Genomic DNA, 19051 nt, shown 5'->3' on the forward strand with positions numbered 1-19051 from the left:
GGGAAGCCCCGCCCGCCCTCGCCCCCCGGAGCCCCTAGGTCCCCCCGGCTCCGCGCGAGGGAGGAGCGCGCGCTCGGGTGCGAGCAGGACACGGCCCGGCCGCGCGGGGGGGCGGTGGCGGCGGCGGAGGAGGAGGAGGGCGCTGAGGCCACACCCATCGGCGAGCGGATCCCGGGGCACAGAGCCGTCGGCCGCCGCGCTCGAGCCTCCGCCCGCACCGACCGCGGGACCCGGGCCGCACCGGGGAGGGGCCGCTCCGGGCCGCAGCGCGAGGCAGCGAGGGGCGGCGGGGAGCCGGCACCGGGCAGGGCCGGCGGCAGCGACCATGATCGCTTTGTTCAACAAGCTGCTGGACTGGTTCAAGGCCCTGTTCTGGAAGGAGGAGATGGAGCTCACGCTGGTCGGGCTGCAGTACTCGGGCAAGACCACCTTCGTCAACGTGATCGCGGTACGAGGGCGCGGGGCGCGGGCCCGGGGCGCCGGCCGAGGGTCGGGCCTGTCTCCGTCCGCGCCGCGCCCCGGGGAGCCGGGGTCGCCGCCTGGCAGGGCCGGGCACGGCCCGGTGCCTGGCGGGGAAGGCGCGGGCCCGGGCGCTTGGGGCCTAGCACGGCCCGTGGGGGACCCGGGTGGCGCGCGACCCGCGCTCCCGCCTGGGCCGGGATGGCACGGCCGGGGGCGGGGAGGAGGCACGAGGAGACGAGGCCGGCGCCCGGGACCCGCGGTCCGGGGTGTCACGCAGTTAAGAGGGATCCGTCGCCCGCTGATACAGGCCCCCTGCGACCCCGGCGCATGGGGGCATGACGGGGCGAAAGTGCCCGGGCCTCCAGGCCCCGCGGGCGGAGGGTCGCGGTAAGGGGCGGTCCGAGCGGCGTGGGGAGGGGGCCTGGGCAAGCCCAGCCCCACCCGGAGGGCTTAACCCCTCCTGCCGGAAGAGGAAGCCCGGCGCTTTTGAGGGGGAGGGGAGGCATCCCTGGGGTGGTGGCATCAGCTGAGGCCCTGGCTCCCGCCCAGGCTTCTCGCCGGGGTCCAGGGAGGATGGCATCCTAAAGGGAGTTTGGGCGTCTCCGCCTGGCTCAGAAGTTGCAGGAGGAGGTGCTCGGACCAGGGGATGAGTTGGAGGGGCACTGCCCACTCTGGGGACACGGAGAGCGCGGCTCTAAGGGCTTGGGGTGGTCAAGACCGAGGCGGACCGTTGCAAGTCTTTCAGTGCCAGAGGGCATGGTGGGGAAGGAGTTAAAAATCCTCAAAAAAAGGGGAAGATGAGCTTATGGGTGTGTGAGCTGAGGCTGCAGTAATGGCCGCGGCCTGCATTCAGAGCCTGGCTGGCTGGACTGGGCTTGTGCGGCTGAGGAAGGCTTGGAGCAGGGGCAGGGGTTGTCCAGGGACCTGGCCGCAGTCCCAAAACTGGGGTTTCTGAGAATTGTGGATTGGCCAGGTAACTAGCCGAAAATGCTGGTGAGATAGGTCAGCAAAGAAGTGTGGCCTGCCAGCCAGCCAGCCAAGGTACCTTACCCTGCCTGTGTTGTTGCCCATCCAGGTGGAAGAGGGTCTCAGAATCCTGAGATGCTGAGAGAGCATCGCCTGGGGCAGGTACCCCATGATCACATGTTTGGGCACTGGCTTCCTTTCCCAAACAGGTTTTGCAAATGACCTTTGCCCTTTCCTCCACCCGGTCACTCCTGGCTCCACATCAAACAGGGCAGGATCCTCAGGCCCTTGCTTTTCTCGCATGATGGTTTCTGGGCCAACACACACCCCTAGGCTCCAGTCTGCCCGGGCTCTGGCCCCAGAGTCAGAGAGGTCCTTTAGATGTGGCACTGACTTGGCCTTTGGGCTCCTTGAGCAGGCGCACAGCACCTGGGTTCTGATCCTGCAGGCCTGGGAAGCTTGGCTTCTATGCATTTAGATCTGGGAGATGCTTCTGGGGTCAGGCCAAGAGGCGAGACAAGTTGCTGCTGCTCTAATGGTTCAGCCTAGGTGTCACCTCCTGTCCCCAGGGAAGCTCTCATGGAGCATTTGCTGAAGCCATGCTCCTGGATGGGGGTGTACAGATATACAAGCGGGCTGTTTCCTAGTCAGGAGGGTCTCCTCTAGACCAGCATCATATCCAGATAGTGGGACACTATGGCAGGTCAGGAACAGAATCCAAGAGGCAGATTCCACTGCCAGGATCAAGAGCATCTGTGATGTGCTGGGAAGTTCCCACTTCCAGCCCATGCGTTTACTTTTTTGATATTAAATTGGCCACTTCAACTTGGACATCCTAAAAGTACAAGTGAAATTTCCCTGTAAAGAGGCTGTAAGGAAAACCACCCCTTGTACAGGGCTGCAGTGGGAGTTTCAGCATTAGGGTGACCCCAGGGTTCTCAGATCTTGCAGGGCTACCACACTGGCATTTCCACCACCCTGTGTATGATCCCAGGGGAGTGTCTTTCAGGAAGAAATGAAGAGTTAGGACCCATGGGCACTGTTCCCATGCCCACCACTGACTTTCTGAATTATCCTTGCCTGTTTGTTTGGCCTCTGTTTATCTCAGCTGTTTTCCCATTTGTTTTTTTTTTTTCTACTCACTACGTGTGGTCTGACTATAAAAAGGAATTGAGTCTATGTGTCTAGCTGCTCAGCAGGCTAATGTGAGCTGGACAAAAATTAGATAAAGACTTTACAATACTTCCAAGAATCTGAAACTGATCTTTCGCTTTCTGAAAAAGTTGTAATGCTGGGAAATGCATGTTTTGCCTGAAGGAAACAAGAGGGCATTTTCACATATAAAAGTCACAAAAGGGTAAAAGACAGTCCTGTGGAAGAACTAATCTTGGAGTACCCAACGGGGAGCGGGCCAGGGGAAGTTTTAGGAAGACAGATTTTTGACTTATAAAGAACTTCTAGAGAGTTGGTGCTCACCCAAGAGGGTATGACCAGAGGGGATTCAGATCTGAGATAAGAGTTTGGACTAGATGACTTCAGGGTTACCTCCCACCTTAAATGAGGAGCCTGCAGGATCGGGAAGCCTTAGCAAGGATATAAAGTCATAACTGGTTCCAGCTTAGGTCCGACATTCTGTCAGTTCAGGCTGGTCTCTTAATGGGAGCCGGTGAGCCTTGTTGCCAGAGGGCAATGATGGTTCCTCACGCCGTAGCAAACCATCTCCAATTGCTCGGTGAGCCTTATTTGTCCATCTCTAGCAAACCAAACCCCTTCTCCCCCACTTCACAGGAGGGAGGAAGCCCTGAGGCCCAGAGTTCCAAGTGTCTTGCCCAAGCTCCTCCAAGATGAAGGATGAGCAGGCAGTGGGCTTCCTGCCTCAGACTTGGTGCTTGTGATCGGCCCGGATGGGGATGGATAGGACCCCCTGCAGGGGTGTGGGTGCTCATACCATGTGGGTCTCCCTGCCTGGAAGAGAAGCAGGCGCCCTTCAGAGAGCTCCCTTTTCCTCAGTGATTCCTAGCTTTTAGGGGCTCTTGGACTCTTTCCCCAGAGAAGCAGGCATACAAACAGAAATTTGCGTTTACAAGGGGTGCAGGGACTCTGTAAAACCCATCTGTGGCCCCCAGGTTAGGAGCCCTGTTCCACTGACCATGAGCATCTACTGTGGGTAGTCAGTTCTCACATCCAAGGCATTTGGTGAATGAGATTGGTGATTCCTGCCGGTAAGAGGGAGTCACGCTCATTCAGATGGGACCTCTGGGGTCTTTGTTCAGACTTACTCTGAATAAGAAACTGTCATCTCCTACACCTTGGCTAATGGCCAGAGCCCCTGACCTCTTTATGTGACGCCTATGTGAGGCAAATTAACCCTACCACCGGTAGAAAAAAATTTCACAATGAAGGAATAAGGCTGTCACCCTCAAGTTCAAGGTTAAGTGAGCCCTACCTCCTGTGGCCTGCATCTGGAGGGTAAGCAGAATGCCCCACATAGAAACATGGACATGACCTTGGAGGTGAGTTTGGTCTGGCCTTATTTCTCTGGCTAGTTGAGAACAATCTAGAGATCTTGGAAGCAGTTTAGAGGGGAGAAATGAAAATTACAGGAATTTGAATATAGATTATGGGAAACAGAATTATAGTCAAGTCCAAATTACTCAGCTCACACTTAATCAACACTAATATACACATGGTTCCTCTCCCCAGGAAGCTCTCAGTCTCACGGGAAGACACTCAGGTTAACAGCTAATAATTCAATGTGTAGAGTGTCCATTCTAACAGATGGAATATGTGCAGATAAACCAAAACTGTGGATGCCCCAGAAGTTGCTTGGTGTACACTGAAGTCTGGGGCTGGCCAATTTACTTGCCCCAAAACTTTTGACTTGGGTATTTACTATTAGTTTGAAAATTTGTCTGCTTCCTTTGAGATCCCCCTTGCCTGTTTACCACGACTTGTTCGGGGATCTCACACTGGGAGGTAATTGCTCTTCTGCTCCATTGGAGGCCAATCCAGTCAAGGGCCTTCTGTCCCAACAGAGAGATGTGGGTTAGACCTTGGGAAAAATTCCCCCTCAGTCTAGGTTGAGAGACTTCGAGATTGCCTGACGGAGACGAGCCTCTTCATTCATAGGAGAGCTCCAGGTGTGGGGCGGACACCTGGGTTGGTTACAGCCTGTCCTGCCTGAAAGCCAGAGACACTCAGGAGATGGCCCCAAGACCCCCCAAGTGGGATGCCTCAGAAGTTCTGGCCTGGCCTCTGTTTTTGCAGCCTTTTGGTTTGTGTCTCTCAGGAATGTGCATCTGGGTCCTGGTGATATTTGCCTCTTTTCCAATTCTGACTCTTCCTTCTAGTCAGGACAGTTCAATGAGGACATGATCCCCACTGTGGGCTTCAACATGCGCAAAATCACCAAAGGCAATGTGACCATCAAGGTGAGTGGCAGGGAGCTGAAACCCGGGCACAGGCTGGGAGCCGCACAAGCGTGCACCTGAGGCCCCGGGAGAGGCTTGGGTAGTTGGGAAACAGGGCAGGAGACTCCTGAGGTGGTCAGGGCTGTGGGGGAGCCGAGCAGGGTCAGCAAAGGGATCCCCTAGCAGGGCCCAGGAGCGGGGGAGGAGGGCAGGGAGGGGAGGGCTTGGCAACCAGGATGGAGTCAGCTGCCTGCCTGCTGCTGAGACATCTCACCCCCTTCTTGCTCAGCTCTGGGACATTGGGGGACAACCCCGATTCCGCAGCATGTGGGAGCGCTACTGCCGAGGAGTGAGCGCCATCGTGTAAGTGTCAGGCGAGGCGGGACGGGGCCACAGGACTGACTGCTCAGCCTCACCTGGCTCCCCCAGACCTGCTCCCTGTGGGGACCTTAGGCACAGAATTGGGTTAGTCCTCGTCCTTGGTTCAGGACATGTGTCCACACTTAGCCTGCCCTTACTTTGCGTGCCGCTGGTGGCTTCCCTGAAAGCGCTCTGGGCGCCCCCACCCATCTGAGGCCCAGAGCATCCGATGGCCAGGCGTGCCTGTGCGGCCCCTTGGTGCCTCCGTGCCTCCCCCAACCCAGAGTCACCTCTCTCCTGAATTTGACGTGATTGAAATGGTTCAGTCCCTCGCTTTTAAAAACAATTTAGCATCCATATGCCCAAGCAAAAGATTGCTTCGTTTTCACCATTTGTAAGTATTTTGTGGCAAGAAAGTTCTGTGGGGCTTCCTTTGTTTTTTACACGCAACCTTATCTGGCCTTCCCATAAAAACATTTAAGAGGGTCGCTTTGCGAGTGACGTAGGTCTGGTCCAAGGGCACCGGAGCACCCGTTGCCAGGCTTTGCCACCTGAGTGACAGCTTCCCCAGAGGGGGCCTTTGGAGGACAGGATCATGACAGGCCCTGGCGGCCCTGCAGCTTTTTACTCCAGCGATTCAGAAACCAGTCCCTGCGGCACCTGCCTTGAGCCTGTGGATCCAGAGGTGACTCGGCTGCAACAAGATGTTTTCTGTGCCAAGCAGCAGCTCCTTCTCTTCCTGTCTCTCAGCCTGGAGTGTCCGCATGTTTGTCCCCTCCCTGCCTCCCCCAGGTACATGGTGGACGCCGCTGACCAGGAGAAGATCGAGGCCTCCAAGAATGAGCTCCACAACCTGCTGGACAAGCCCCAGCTGCAGGGCATCCCGGTCCGCGTTACTGATGGGGTGGGAGGGAGGGGGCGGGGCGGGGCGGGGGCAGGCCCCTCGGGCGGGGAGAGGAAATGGGAGGCCCGCAGAAGCCAGCCTGGCCACCGCTGCCCCGGCTTCAGTTCTTGTCCTCTCTTCTCTGTAGGTCCTAGTCCTGGGCAACAAGCGAGACCTCCCAGGGGCATTGGATGAGAAGGAGCTGATAGAGAAAATGTGAGTCTGGCAGCTCTTCTGTCCCCCCTGCTCCCCATGTCCCCCAGGCAGAGATGGCTGCTGCTGTCAGTGGTGGCCACATGGTGGCAGCAGAGCCCACGTTCCAGGAGCCTCGCCCTCCCCATGGACGTTCCCTGTGCAAGAAAGGGGGCCCCAGCGCCCCCAGCCGCAGGCCTCCTGGGCAGTCCCAAGCCTCAGCAGATTCTGCTCTGGTCTCCCCCCAGGAATCTGTCTGCCATCCAAGACCGAGAGATCTGCTGCTACTCCATCTCTTGCAAGGAAAAGGACAACATTGGTGCGTGGGTTTGGAGGAGATGCTGGTATTCTGGGAAGTAGGGAGGGGGCAGGGGCGGGGGGAGGGACGCTTCAGGTGTTGCAGTACAGTGGCTCTCAAAGGCTGCACTCCAGGTCTTTCCTTGAAGCCAAAAGCTGTGTGGTTCTCCTGGGGTCACACAGGCAGCCAGGAGGCTCAGAGGCGGAGGCCATCACCCGGTAGTGTGACCTTGGGCCTCACACCCCACCTGTAACATCACAGGGTTGGACCAGGTGATTCCCAGGCCCTTCCTGGCTCTGCGGTCCAGGATGCTATCTCTCTCACAACACCCAGTCGCCCTGCTACCTGTCTGGAGCCTATCTCTGGGCTGTTGATGAGCTAAGCGCTGACCCCCCCCACCACACACACACACACACACACACACACACACACACACTGCACTTTTGGAAGCCCTGGGCTTCCTGCCACACCCCCAGGTAGTTGCTCCGCCTCCGCAGCGGCTCAGCCCCGGCAGCCCTGTAACCCTCTCTCTTGCTCCCTGCCCAGACATCACCCTACAGTGGCTTATTCAACACTCCAAGTCCCGGAGAAGCTGAGACCGCGGCCCTTCCCCTCTGACCAGGGACCCCCTGTCATCCAAGCCTGAAGCCGAGCTCCCGCCCACCCCTAAACCTGTCCCCCCTAAGCCCGACCCTCCTCTTTCAGTGTGGGGAGGGGCTCTCTGGGGATCTCAGAGTTCTGTTCTGCTGAGGTTTGAACTCCTGATTTTATTGTAAAATAAATCACCCCAGTTCTGGTGCCCTGACCTCTAGCCCTTCCCCTCTCCCTGGGTCCCTCCTCTGCCCCACCCTGTTCCCCTTCCCTGGACGCCCAGGCCCCAGGCCCCCCACCCTCCTCTCTCCCCTGTCCCACTCCTACTTCCCTTTTCAACACTCTTCTGTTAGTGTCCTGTGTGTACAGTATATATATGTATATATATTTTAATTTTTTAATTTAAGCAAAAACTAAAATCAACCATTTGATGCTGCAGGGGCCAGTCAGGATCTGGGAAGGGGTGGTCTAGAGAGAAGAAAGACATTCGGGGTTGGCCTGGGGCAGGTTCAGACCAGGAGAGTGAAGGCTGGTACCTGGGGCAGGTACCAGCTGGGCACTGGTGACTATCCCCATGTCCTGTGTGTCCACTTTCCAATATGACTTGTCCCTGCAGTGCTTGAATGTCACAGGCTGATGGGAGCCTCCAGAGGCGCCCCTCTCTACCCTCAGCCTCAGTAGGGCCACCAGGCACAGCCAGGTGCCGGAGACCACCAGGCCAAAGGGACAGGAGGCCCACGGCCATGTGGCCCCAGAAGCCCCCTCCCGCCTGCTCCTGGCCCCCAGCTCCTGCCTGCCCCGGGGCCCCCACCTCCATGGGCCACCACCTCATTTTCTGTTCTCATTTTGCAGAGTTGCACAAGGAGAGAACTTGGCATGGGGGGGTTGGTTCTTTGGGTTTTGTTTTCTGTTTGTTTATTTGTTTAATTTAATGATTTGTAAAGTGACGTTCCTCTTCCTTTTTTACACTTTTCAGCTCATATTTAACCTCTGTTTGGAAAACGATTCTTGTAACTGTACATTTTTTTGCCTCCTAACAACAAGTAAGAATAAATGACCAATTTTGTGTTGGGGGCGTGTATGGTGCAGATTATTTTTCCGTAGACAGCACGGAATGAGCAGCAGGCCTGGGGACACCAGCACACCCCACACGCTGGGCGCAAACAGCCACGGGGAAGGCGCGCGCTCGCACGGGCACACGGCAGCACTGCACCGAGCAGCCTCTGCACACGTGCCTGGGCCCTCGCCTGGCCGCCGCCTCTCGTCGACTTTTCATGTGGTTCCAGCTTTGAGCTTGCAGGGGCCCAGTGGAGCTCAGGGTCTTCAGGGAGCTGCCTGAAACCTGGGTTACCGTGGCAGGAGCGTGGGCTCCTCCCGGGGTGTGGGACAGAGCCTCTGTTTTCCTTTGGTCTGTCCACCTGCAGCCAGAGTTGGGCGCAGGCCACCACTCTGTCCCTTGCCACTCTAGAACCAATTAATTGTCCTCCTGGGGCAATGCTGGGCTGTCAGAGCCTGATGGCCAACCCGTCCTTCGTGCTTCTCTGTTGGTGTTAGGGCTGCTGATTTCCGGGGAGCGGCAGTGTCCTCACTTCTCTGCCCAGTTCCCATGTTCTCCCCCTCCCACCCCAACCTTCAGAGCTGGGCCCCCTCCTCGCTGCCCACAGATGCTGCCTCCGAGCCGTGCGGGCCCAGCTTACCCAAATCCGAGGCCATCTTGACCCAGTTTTAGAGTAAGCCCCACCTCTGTCCTGCTTCACCTCCTCAGGGTCCCTGCTCCCTGGAAGAGGACCCCTGCTGCCCAGCCTCTGCAGGAAGGAGCCGTGCTCCCCTTCACTCTGGGAGCAGGGGTGCCAGGGCGCTGGGTCCTCGGCCTCCTGAGCCCTGAGCCGTCCCTGTTAGCTCTGCACTTCGGCCTACCTGACCCTAAGAGCCAGCAGGGAGACGTGACCTGTCCCGGAGGCCTGGGGAGTTTGAGGAAGGAATGTGAATGAATTTAGCAAATGGAGCTAAATGATTTTAGGGTGACTTCCAACTCAGGAATGAGAAGTGAGCCCCCAATTTGATGTGGCATCTGGGGTCAGGATGTCCCCATGCTCTCCCAGCTGCACAAGTGGCAGCAGCTGCCCCTGGCCTGGGGGTGCAGGAGGGCCAACAGTCGCTCAGCCGAGGAGCTGGACGGGGGCTGTGGGGTTGACCCGCCTTTCTCAGGCCCTGCAGCCTCCCATGACAGGCAAGCTTTGAGATGAGACAGGGTGAGCTGACTGCAAGTGGCACTATGGCATCATCCTGCCAGTGTCTGCATGCAGCAGGGGCTCTGATGCAACTTAGTTGGGTGAGAGTGGCGCAGGGAGCAGGTCGTGCGCACGTGAAATGCGTCATGTTTAGGGCCCCTTGAGCTGCCAAACCTAGGTGAGTTTGAGAGTCCCCGGGCCAGGCCTGTTCCGGGTGTGACCTGGAGAATCAAATTCCCAATGGAAAGGGAGGGAGGCAAGGGCCATCCAGCTGCTTTACACGCCCGCCTCACAGAAGACCAGCCACCTGTCGGGGACTGTCCTGTTTACCGACGGGGCAGGAGGTTCTGTGACTGCACCCAGGCAGACAGGAGGAAGGCGATTCTCACCGCAAAGTATGTGTGCTTCCCCCACCAACTCCCCAGCTGGCGTCAGGTCTGAGGGCTGGCCTCCTAAATCTGCCCTAAGTGGGAGTGAGAATGTCCATGCAGCCTCCCAGCAGCCCAGCTCTAGTCCACCGCCCACCACTGTGCCAACCGGGCCCCCACCCAAAGCCTGGGATCCCTGAGCAATAAATGCCACATTGTTCGCCCAGCTGGCCCAGGCTGGAGAGACAGTGGCTCTTTCCCAAGGCCCGGCTGGCCTGCTGACTAATCCTGTAAGCCTTTCACGTTGGCGGGCATGGGAGGCAGTGGCAGGGCCTTGGAGCCTCTGTCTCTCCCCTTTCGGTTGAGCTGGCCAGCCAGCAGGAGGGAGAGGCAGGGGGCACCCACAGAGGGGGGCAGGCCCCCACGGATACTGCCGTGCCCCCCTCCGCTGCCCTCTGCCTTCTGTCCTAGGCTCTCTCCGGGTCCCAACTGTGCCTCGGCTCACCCCGCCCGACTTCCTGCATCTCCTAGGAACTATGGGGTGGCGGGGGGCATGGTACTGGCAGAGAGGGAGTTGGGGTGCAATGTGTAAGGAAGTGGCCCTGGTAACTCAGCGCAGCAAGCCTGCCTTTGGCCCCCTCTCCAAACTGCTCCCCTGCTAAGTTTGTACCAAGTGGGGGGCTTCAGTCACTGTGGCAACAGGTCCGCCAAGAAACCGGTGGGTGTCCTTCCCCAGCACAGAGAGTGTGCACATGGTGGCACTGTCACCTAGCAACGGCCTCCCTCGCCCTTGGCGTCACCCGTCCTGGAGGTGGGTGCCAGGGAGAGAGAACAAGGCTGTTAAGATCCCAAGAGAGGGGGGAAGGAGGCTTGGGCACAGGGCTGGCCAGGGCCGAGGGGTATGGGAGGGGTGGACAGAGGAGAATGGAGTCTGGGCACTCGGCAACCCCTGCCTTGGGGGCCCTTCTGAGCCCCGGGACCCCGCAGGCCTGGCAGGCAGAAACTGCTGTGGGACCCAGGGCAGCGCTTCCCACCCGGAAGGATAGTTCTGAAGAAAGCCAGGCTTATCTGGCCAGGGACTGATTTGCGGCCTGGGCTGAAGGGTCCCTTCTGATTGACTGAGTGCCAGCTTCCCTGGCCCAAACAAGGCCAACGGGCCGTCGGAAGGGCCCAGAGGGGACGCCGAGGAAGTGGAACACCGGTGCAGGCCCAGCAGGAGGAGCCAGGAAGGGGCTGGGGTGGGTGGGGGCAGGCTGGGGGCAGGCAGCTGGGTCGGCCACAGGCACAACGGCCTGAGCTGAGAAGCGGAACAAGGCTGGCTTCTCAGAACCGCCGGGGCTGGAGCTCCCGGGCCCTCAGAGGGCAGGCTGCTGGCTTCTTCTCTACAAACAGGGGCTTTGTGGAGAGGGAGGAGCAGAGGTGGGGGCTCAAAGGAGGTCCGCTGGCAGCCAGGACGGCTGGGCTCAGGCCTGGATGACACCTCGCACCCAACCCCTAGGCCCTCTATCCACTCTGTCCCTCAAAAACTGTATGTAGGGCCACAGGGCTGGGCAGGACACCAGTCACAGGCCAGAAAGGGCAAAGGAGGGCAGGAGGAATCTCCCCCGGGGCACTGCCTGTCCTCGGGAAGGCCCAGGTGCAGGGGTTCAGCCAGGATGTGGCACAAGAAAGTCTAGGGTCCATGGAGGGAGTGCTACCTAATTTATTGTTTTTCAAGAAGGGCCTTCTACAGGGGGTCACTAACAAGGGGGCCCAGACAGGGCAACCTGGGTACCTCAAAGGAGGAAGAAGGGAGAAAGATACTCCCAGGGAAGAGAAGGCGCCGAGAGGAGGAGCATCTGGGCCTGGGACGGACCCAGTCCCCGGAAGAGCCAAGCCGGGCTGGCCCCCGAAGAGCCCCCTGCTCCAGGATGGGGGTTACGGGGGTGAGAAGAGATATCGTCAGGTCCGAGACAACGGAAGCAGGGCTGGAGCCAGGTGAAAGTCTGGCTCCCGGCCAGCAGGACTGAGTGTTCCTAGGCAGTTCCAAAGGCCTGGAAGAATCCCACCCACCAGCTGAGAGGACAGGGCAGGAAGGCCCCTGAGGACAGGGGAGGCCCTGCTGGGAGAGCGGGCTTTGGCACGCCCCACCCGCAGCACAAGGAGCCACGGCCCCCTCTAGCCAGCAAGACCTGTGGGGACAGTGACCCTGGACGCAAGCGGGGGCGGCTCCCCACCGCGTCCCGCGCACCTTGCCTGGCTCCGTGCCTCCCTCTGGGGCCTAGCCTCAGCAAGGCGTGCCCAGGGGCAGGAGCGGGGGTGACTCCCTGGGCCTGTGGAAGTAGGTGCGGGAGGCCATCTCGGTCTTGAGCTTGCTGTCCGGGCCGGGGGCAGCCGTGGGCTCAGAGGCCGGGCCACACTCCCAGCAGCAGCAGCAGCAGGCCAGGAAGGCCCGGCCCAGCGGCCTGCAGACGCACAGGAGGAGCACGGGGGAGGTGGCGCCCTTGAGGAAGGCGGAGAGCTGGGTGATGAGGCCCAGGAGCTCTAGGGTCTGGCGGCTCAGCTCCGCGGACAGGTAGGCCACCACGATGCTGCACACGTTCTCGGGGAGGGTGCAGAGGGCGTAGACCGCGGTGAGGCCCGCCACCGTGCTGTTGAGCTGGCTCTCACACGGCTCGTGCTTGCCGGCCCGGCACTCTGGCTTCCTCCCCGGCGGGCCCCGCACCCGCCACGTCACCAGCTGGCAGGTGACTGTGAAGAGGATGGGCAGGCAGAAGTAACAGCCAAAGGACCACCACATGCGGGCGTTCTGGTAGGTCATCACCAGCGAGTACAGGGCCTCGGGCAGGCTGGCCGAGGGCTTCATGATGCATGAGTCCACCGTGCCCGTGGTGGGGGCGGGCTCCTGCACCAGCTGCCACAGCAAGAGCTCGGGCACAGCCAGCATCATGGAGCCCACCCAGATGACGGCCAGCTTGGCCAGGATAGACTGGCACCGCTCGATGGGCCTCACCTTGGGCAGGGTGCTGGTGGCCACGTGGAAGCGGTCGATGCCCAGGGCACAGAGGCTGAAGGTGGTGACCCCCAGAGAGGAGACCTGTGGGCCAAGGCGTGCAGGAAGAGAAAAGCGCAGGTCAAGCCCGGGCAAAGGAAGATTCTGGCCTAGTCAGAGCAGCAGCTGAGCGGAAGCAGGGACAGGGACGGCAGTGAGGACTGCCCTTCAGTGAGCATCCTCTCGCCAGGCGTGCACAGACATCGTCGCGTCCTCGGGACCACCCGCCTCACAGAGGAGAATGGGGTCAGACAGCAGGAGGGCCGCGGCAGTGCCTCTGCCCTTGGCCTCCTGGGTGAGGGGATGAGAAGCTGGGCCCACACACCGCGCACCCCCGAGACTGGGAAACCGCCTCTAAGGCAGAATTGAGTCGGAGGCACACAGTTCTGGGTCTCTGCAGGTCCTCCCACAGCGTGTGCAGTGAGTGAACGGTCTTGTGGAACACGGCTCTCACACCCTCACACCCATACACACTCTCACACACACACACTACCGCACTTACACACTCACACACTCTCATGCTTATTCACATCCTCTCACTCACTCATGCACACACACACACACTGTCACGTACATATACACACTCACACACACTCTCTTATTACACACACGCTCCCTCACACTGTTGCCCTCCCCGCCCTGTCAGGAGAGGCAGCCCCCTCCAAGCTGACCCGCACCTCTCCCCGCGTGCTGTTCAGTAGCGCCCAGGAAGGGCGCCCTGGGAGCCGAGGGAAAGAAGCCAGAGCAGCAGGGGGAGAAAGTGCTGGAGAGGAGAAGGGCGGCGAGCCCTCCGAGCTGCTGGATGGCGTCCGGCCACGCTTGGGGCCTGTGCTCAGCCCCGCTTTCCGTCCAACTTCTTCCCTCTTCTGGCAGGGGGAACACAGCCGCGTTATTAGCGCTGCCACCGAGTGTCCCTTCGTGAGGCCCACCCCTCGCGTGGCAGGGGAGCCCCCGGGGCAGAAGAGCAGCCTCCAGGCTGGGGCAGAACGCCACCTCTCCTTTCCCTGCATCTCACGTTTTATTTCACGCTGCCTTCCCCCGCTTCCTCCTGGGGCCGCCCTGATTGCTCTGAGGAGGTGCATTAGGACCCTCACCTCCCACCCCAACACCAGCCCAGGGGGACCCAAGGCTCTGTCAGCTCATGGCCCCCCTCCCCTGCAGGAGGCGCGGAGGGGTAGCCGAGGAAGATCTGGGCCAGAGCCGAGGTACTGGGTATGCCGAGAAAAGCAGGGTTCACCTGCATCTGCCCTCCCTGCCCCCTACTCTTAGACCACTCCTCAGTAAAAAAAAACACTTATTTATTGAGTTATTTTCATTCTAAGCACTTTATAGACATTACCCATCAGGAATTCACTCAGAGAGCTATTGTTACTGCTATTGCCCCCAATTTCCAGATGAGGAAATTGAGGTTGACGCAGGTCATGTAACTTAGCAAGGTCACTCAGCTAATGAAGGGCAAAGCCTGGTTTCTGATCTGGTCTGTCCAGGTCCAGAGTCCTTGTGTCTGACCTTTCACAGCTCACCTGGCTGTGACCTCCAGATGGTAAAAGAGGCACAGGCTATTCCCAGGTGTAGGCCTTCCTTCGGGTTTGAGTACCTTTGGACACCATCACATGGTCTGCCTGGGCTGGGAAGGACAAGAATCCAACTGCTGGGCCTCAGGGCGTCTGCCCATCACTAACACAGGGACCTGGGGCAGAGCTGGGAGCAGGACCCATGTCCAGATGCCTGACCCTGATTTCTTCTCACCCAGCCAGATCACCCATGTCACATAACATCACCCTCTCACAAGAAAGACAGCAGCCTTCGCAGGAGGCCACAGTCACTCCAGTCCTCATTATTAACCCCCACATAGCCAAAATGCAAAACGCTGCTTGCTTATTTTGTATTCCTGTATAGACACAGTGGCCTTGCTGCGTCTCTCATAAATGCACATATATGGGTGTATTTTTGCAGTACTTTGATTAAGCTGTCTCTATGTTATCCACACCCATGTGCTCATCTTAATGTGGAAGTTCCTAAGGTGAGGAGAGAACAAAACCTGAGAATTGGAGAGAAGCCCAGCTGGAAGGGCCATCTGGTCTACCCACCAGCTAGAGAATAAGGAAACTGGAGGGGAACTAGGCCTGCCCTGTGACATCCAGTATGTAAGTGACAGAGCTGACACCAAAAACCCCCAAGCCCCAGCTCCCAGAACCAGGTCTTCCTTTTCAGAAATGACTGAGGAGGTTGCTGATGGCGGCGGCCACAGAGATGACAGTCACAGTAAGGGAGGGTCCATCCCTCCCTCTGGTGTCGGCATCATGCGACGGGACACTGACCTGACCTGGGGGATTTGTAGCAGGTTGGGTCTCCCATCGGAGCCCCTTTGGGAGGCAGGATACTGAGGAGTAAAGAAGGGAGCTGTGGGAGCAGGCCTGTGGCGGGGGGCACCAAGGGAGGAAAAGGAGACGCCCCAAGGACAGCCGGTTGCCCAGGTGGAAGGCTGGAGGAAGGCCAAGGGAGGGGTGGGACAGCCGGAGGTGCAGGGGGAGAGGTATGACGCTCTGGGGCTGCAGCCTGAGGCCCTGCACACCTGGCCCATTAGTCTGCCTGGCAGCTCCCAGGAATCAATGCTGTATTTATCTTCTTGCCCAGTTTGGAAGAGAACCAGCAAAACAGAGCTCCAGACCTCTGGGGTCCCGCACACCCACAGACCCCACTTCCAACAGCCTGGTGGATGGCAGTTCCCCCAGCTGAGCTCTGGCAGGGCACACACTCACCTCCATGAAAGGTACAGCCCGGCAAGAAATGTCACCCAGCAACCTCTGCTTGGTGATCTCATTGAAGATGACGACAGGGAGGCAGAAAAAGAGGACCAGGAAGTCCCAGAGGGCCAGGCTTGCGAGGATAGAGTTCCAGGCGCTCTTCAGGTGGTAGCTGTGCCACACGATGCACATGATGGACAGGTTGCCCACGAGGCCCACTGCAAACACCAGCAGGGCCAGGAGCATGATGGCATAGGCCCTGTACGAGCTCTCGGTCACTGGGTACAGGGGGTTCTGAATCTGCAGCCTCCGACCCGGCGTCCCCGTCAGATTGCCCCGAGCCTCCTGCCTGCTGCCTGAGGTCCCCCCATCCTTGTCTGGGTCGGGGCTGGCGGCCACCAAGGGCTTGGTGGGCTGCACGCCAGAAGGGCGGATGGGCCGGGGGTACTCAGCCCACTCCTCGGGCACATACTGCTGCACCCCCCTGGCCTCCTCATCCTCAGTGCCTCTCCTGGGCCGGCTCTGCTGCTCCTGGACCTCGGCTCTGTGCCTGCCCGGGTGCAGGGGAGCACCCCCAGAGACTCTGCTCAGCCCCACAGCCGACACCATGGCGAAAGAGACAGCTATCGGCCATAGCCACCGCATGGCCGGACGAGCAGGAGGCGGCTGCCCCACGGACAGCGGGTGGGTGCAGGGGACCCAAGCACTGGCCTGACTCGAGAGAGGCAGCTGGCCGGTGGGTCCGCCCAGTCAGGCGTCTGGCATCAACAGCCTGCCCCAGAGGACTCGAGCTGCTCCCTCCCACTCTGCCGGCCATGGCTGGGCAAGGCCCTCTGCTGGACACGGGGCACTCTTTGCTGCCCTCACGCATCTCGTCTCTAGGACAACCCTTCCCAGGCCCCACAGGAAACGGCATGTCCAAACTGCAGGGCCCCAGAAGCCCACACTCCAAGCTGCTGAAGCCAGAGAGGGAATATGGCTTGCCAGGGGCCCCACAGTGAGTAGGGACAGAACGGGAACTGAGGTGCAGGTCTCCCAGCTCCCCCTCAGGAGATAATTCTAAGGCAGCTGCTTTCAAAACTGGACAGTTAACTGTCGCTGTCGTGTACTGAACACTTACTAGCCCCCAGCACTCAGCCACTTGCTCAAACAAGCCCCACAATAGCTCTGTGGGTTAAGTGCTATTATTATATTATTACCATTTTTCAGTTAGAAATCTGAGGCTTGCGGAGATCCGTCACTAACCCCACAGCTGATGCATGGCAGAGCTGGGCCTGAGGCCTGGGTCCGACTCCAGGCCTTTTAACTCGATGCTGTTCTCAGCAGGCCTGAGTCTATCTGCTCACCTCCCAGCCACACAAACTGCCCTCAGAAAGCAGCTGCACTCAAAAATTCAAAACACCACATTCTGATCCAGACCCGAGATGCACAGACATTTCAGTAACAAAGCATTACTGAGCACCTGCTCTGTTTTAGACGCAGCGTACACAACAGTGTAAGAGACCTGCCACCACAGGGCTTCATCCCAGAGGGGGAAATAAATCTGTGATTAAATAATTACAATTCAGTATAATAGAAGGTCTGAAAGGCAAAGGGGGCCCGAAGAAACCTGGAGAGATCTAGACGGCCTCCCAGACGAAGTGCCATTTGAATGGATCCTGAGAAATGCCTGTGTGTTTGCCAGACAGACAGTGGGGAAGGAAGGGCTCATGGAGGAAGCCATGTTAAGTGCAAAGGCCCAGAGGCGGGGCAGTGGGCGGTGCATCTGCAAGATGGCCATGACCTCAAGAAGGCCGGGATGCAGGGCAGTACAGGGCAGGGTGTGCGGGTTTGGGGCAAGGAGCCTGGAGAGGCCAGCTGGGGAGGGCCCAGGAAGGACATTCCGGGCCAAGGAGTTTCCCCTTCATCCTGAAGGCAGTGGAGCACTGCAGATTGTTGGCAGAGCAGCAGTGACTTGAGCATGCGGCTCCCTGATGGGCAGCTGGGGTGGTGGCAGCCTGGAGCAGGGGGATCCAGGGGCAGGGGTACTTGGGAGGCAGCGGTCTGGTGGAAGCGAGGAGCACGGAGTGCTGGGAAACCGATAACAGGGCAGGGCTTCGGCCGCACTTGGGAGGGACGGTCAAGGCTGACCCCCAGGCGGGGGAAGGACTGCTCACCTGTGCAGGGGGATGAGGGGAACCTCGTGTGGGGGCGGGAGAAAACCTCAGCTCTGCATACACTGAACCCTAATGGTACGGGTGGTTAGGTAGAGAAGTAGGAGAGAATTCTCCACGGCTCACAGCTCGTGAGGAAGGTGAATGCTGGGGGCGCGGGGCATGCAGGAGGCAGGTCAGGCTGCCAGGGACAGCAAGGCCCACAGAGGGGTCTTTTTTTATTCTTTTCGTGGGGACAGGAGACAGAGGTGCTTGCAGGACTGGACTTGTCTGGGGTTCAGAGGTCCACCTGGAAGTCAGATCAGTCAAGGACTCTCCTGTCCCCACCACTGCCCCCACCAACCTGCTCCCCAGGGAGGGGAGGAGAGGCCAGGACTCCTAGTCCGCATCCCACGTCCTCAGGAGAGGGTGGAAAGGGGCTATGGGAGAGGCAGGGGTGCCCAGACCTCATCCTGAGCATCACGTGATCCGACCCCAAGACTGTGCTCCCTGAATCCCACCGAGAACTGACCCCTGGACCTGCCCCCGAGCGAGTCAGATCCCTCCCACCTCCAAATCCCCATGGCACTTAGCCTGCTGACCCTGACGCTCCCCACCTTGTGCCTTGTGGCATGGCTCTCTGGGTAAACAGAGTCATGTCATCCACAACATCACCACAGTTTATCAAGCACACACCAACTGCCAGGCCCTGTGTTAAATACTTGGTATAATTCTCATCGTCAGTTTCACATTGCTACCCCCAGGCTCAGAGAGGTACAGGAAGTTTCCCAAGGACACACACCTAGGGAACACCAGCTGGGGTCCAAGCTCAGGTTTGTCCAGCTCCAGAGCTGAAACTCTTACCACTCCTCAGTGCAGCCTGCAGAGTTTTAACATGGGAAGAGACCCTAGAGATGATCCACACCAACCTTCTTATTTTTCAGAAGGGGAAACTGAAGTCCGGGGAAGTTAAATGCCAAGGGCAGGCACTGATAACCAGGGCTCCATAGCCAGACACCTGCCGACACAGTGTAGACCCGCGTGTGGCAGGCCGAGTAAAAGCTAGTCCTCTGCTCACTCTTTGTACTCACGAACATGCCCCTGCTGGGCCACAGAGCGTGACCTGCACAATGTTCGTGCTCAATAAACCTCTGAGCCCCAGCCTGCGCGGCCTCTGCGAGTCCTGAGCTTCCCTGGTTCTGTTAGGACAGTCGGAACAGCAAAGGCCACTAGGTGGAACCAGATGTTCAGTGACGGATGACAGGGACGGCATTCTTGGTCAGGTGGTCCTCCATCCTGCCCTGCCCAAGCCCTGCCCACAGCCTTCCTGCGACTGTCTAGGGGTCAGCCTGAAAGCCTGACAGGGTGGGTCTCCGGGGC

General features: G+C 59.1%; 2 protein-coding genes across 4 annotated transcripts; one reads left to right on the forward strand and one right to left on the reverse strand.

Moving 5' to 3' along the window:
• The first annotated feature begins 148 nt into the window (after positions 1–148).
• ARL8A (ARF like GTPase 8A) lies at positions 149–8233 on the forward strand. 2 transcript variants are annotated; one of them, XM_037015309.2, is made up of 7 exons: positions 149–448; positions 4779–4859; positions 5128–5201; positions 5991–6084; positions 6230–6297; positions 6522–6592; positions 8139–8233. In XM_037015309.2, the coding sequence occupies exons 1-7, from the start codon at positions 326–328 to the stop codon at positions 8147–8149; spliced, it is 522 nt and encodes a 173-aa protein (XP_036871204.1). In that variant the 5' UTR covers positions 149–325; the 3' UTR covers positions 8150–8233. The 2 variants fall into 2 exon arrangements, with proteins under 2 accessions (XP_036871204.1, XP_036871203.1); XM_037015308.2 differs by having other exon boundaries at positions 151–448; positions 7118–8233.
• Positions 8234–11449: 3216 nt separating this feature from the next.
• Positions 11450–16359, reverse strand: GPR37L1 (G protein-coupled receptor 37 like 1). 2 transcript variants are annotated; one of them, XM_017673618.3, is made up of 2 exons: positions 15555–16359; positions 11450–12837 (listed from the first exon to the last, which is right to left on the reverse strand). In XM_017673618.3, exons 1-2 carry the CDS (start codon positions 16182–16184, stop codon positions 12028–12030), a joined length of 1440 nt encoding a protein of 479 aa, XP_017529107.3. In that variant the 5' UTR covers positions 16185–16359; the 3' UTR covers positions 11450–12027. The 2 variants fall into 2 exon arrangements, with proteins under 2 accessions (XP_017529107.3, XP_017529108.3); XM_017673619.3 differs by lacking the exon at positions 15555–16359 and adding an exon at positions 13470–14050.
• Positions 16360–19051: the final 2692 nt, after the last annotated feature.

Source organism: Manis javanica, chromosome 11 (assembly GCF_040802235.1).
Source record: "Manis javanica isolate MJ-LG chromosome 11, MJ_LKY, whole genome shotgun sequence".
NCBI lineage: Eukaryota > Metazoa > Chordata > Mammalia > Pholidota > Manidae > Manis > Manis javanica.

Excerpts from the sequence above, each read along its gene's own strand:
- ARL8A (XM_037015308.2), top strand. The coding sequence starts at position 326 with ATGATCGCTTTGTTCAACAAGCTGCTGGACTGGTTCAAGGCCCTGTTC. Across the intron at positions 5,202-5,990 it reads CGAGGAGTGAGCGCCATCGT|GTACATGGTGGACGCCGCTG; the intron begins GTAAGTGTCAGG and ends TGCCTCCCCCAG. Across the intron at positions 6,593-7,117 it reads CAAGGAAAAGGACAACATTG|ACATCACCCTACAGTGGCTT; the intron begins GTGCGTGGGTTT and ends CTCCCTGCCCAG.
- GPR37L1 (XM_017673618.3), bottom strand. The coding sequence starts at position 16,184 with ATGCGGTGGCTATGGCCGATAGCTGTCTCTTTCGCCATGGTGTCGGCT. Across the intron at positions 12,838-15,554 it reads GGGCTGTACCTTTCATGGAG|GTCTCCTCTCTGGGGGTCAC; the intron begins GTGAGTGTGTGC and ends CTTGGCCCACAG.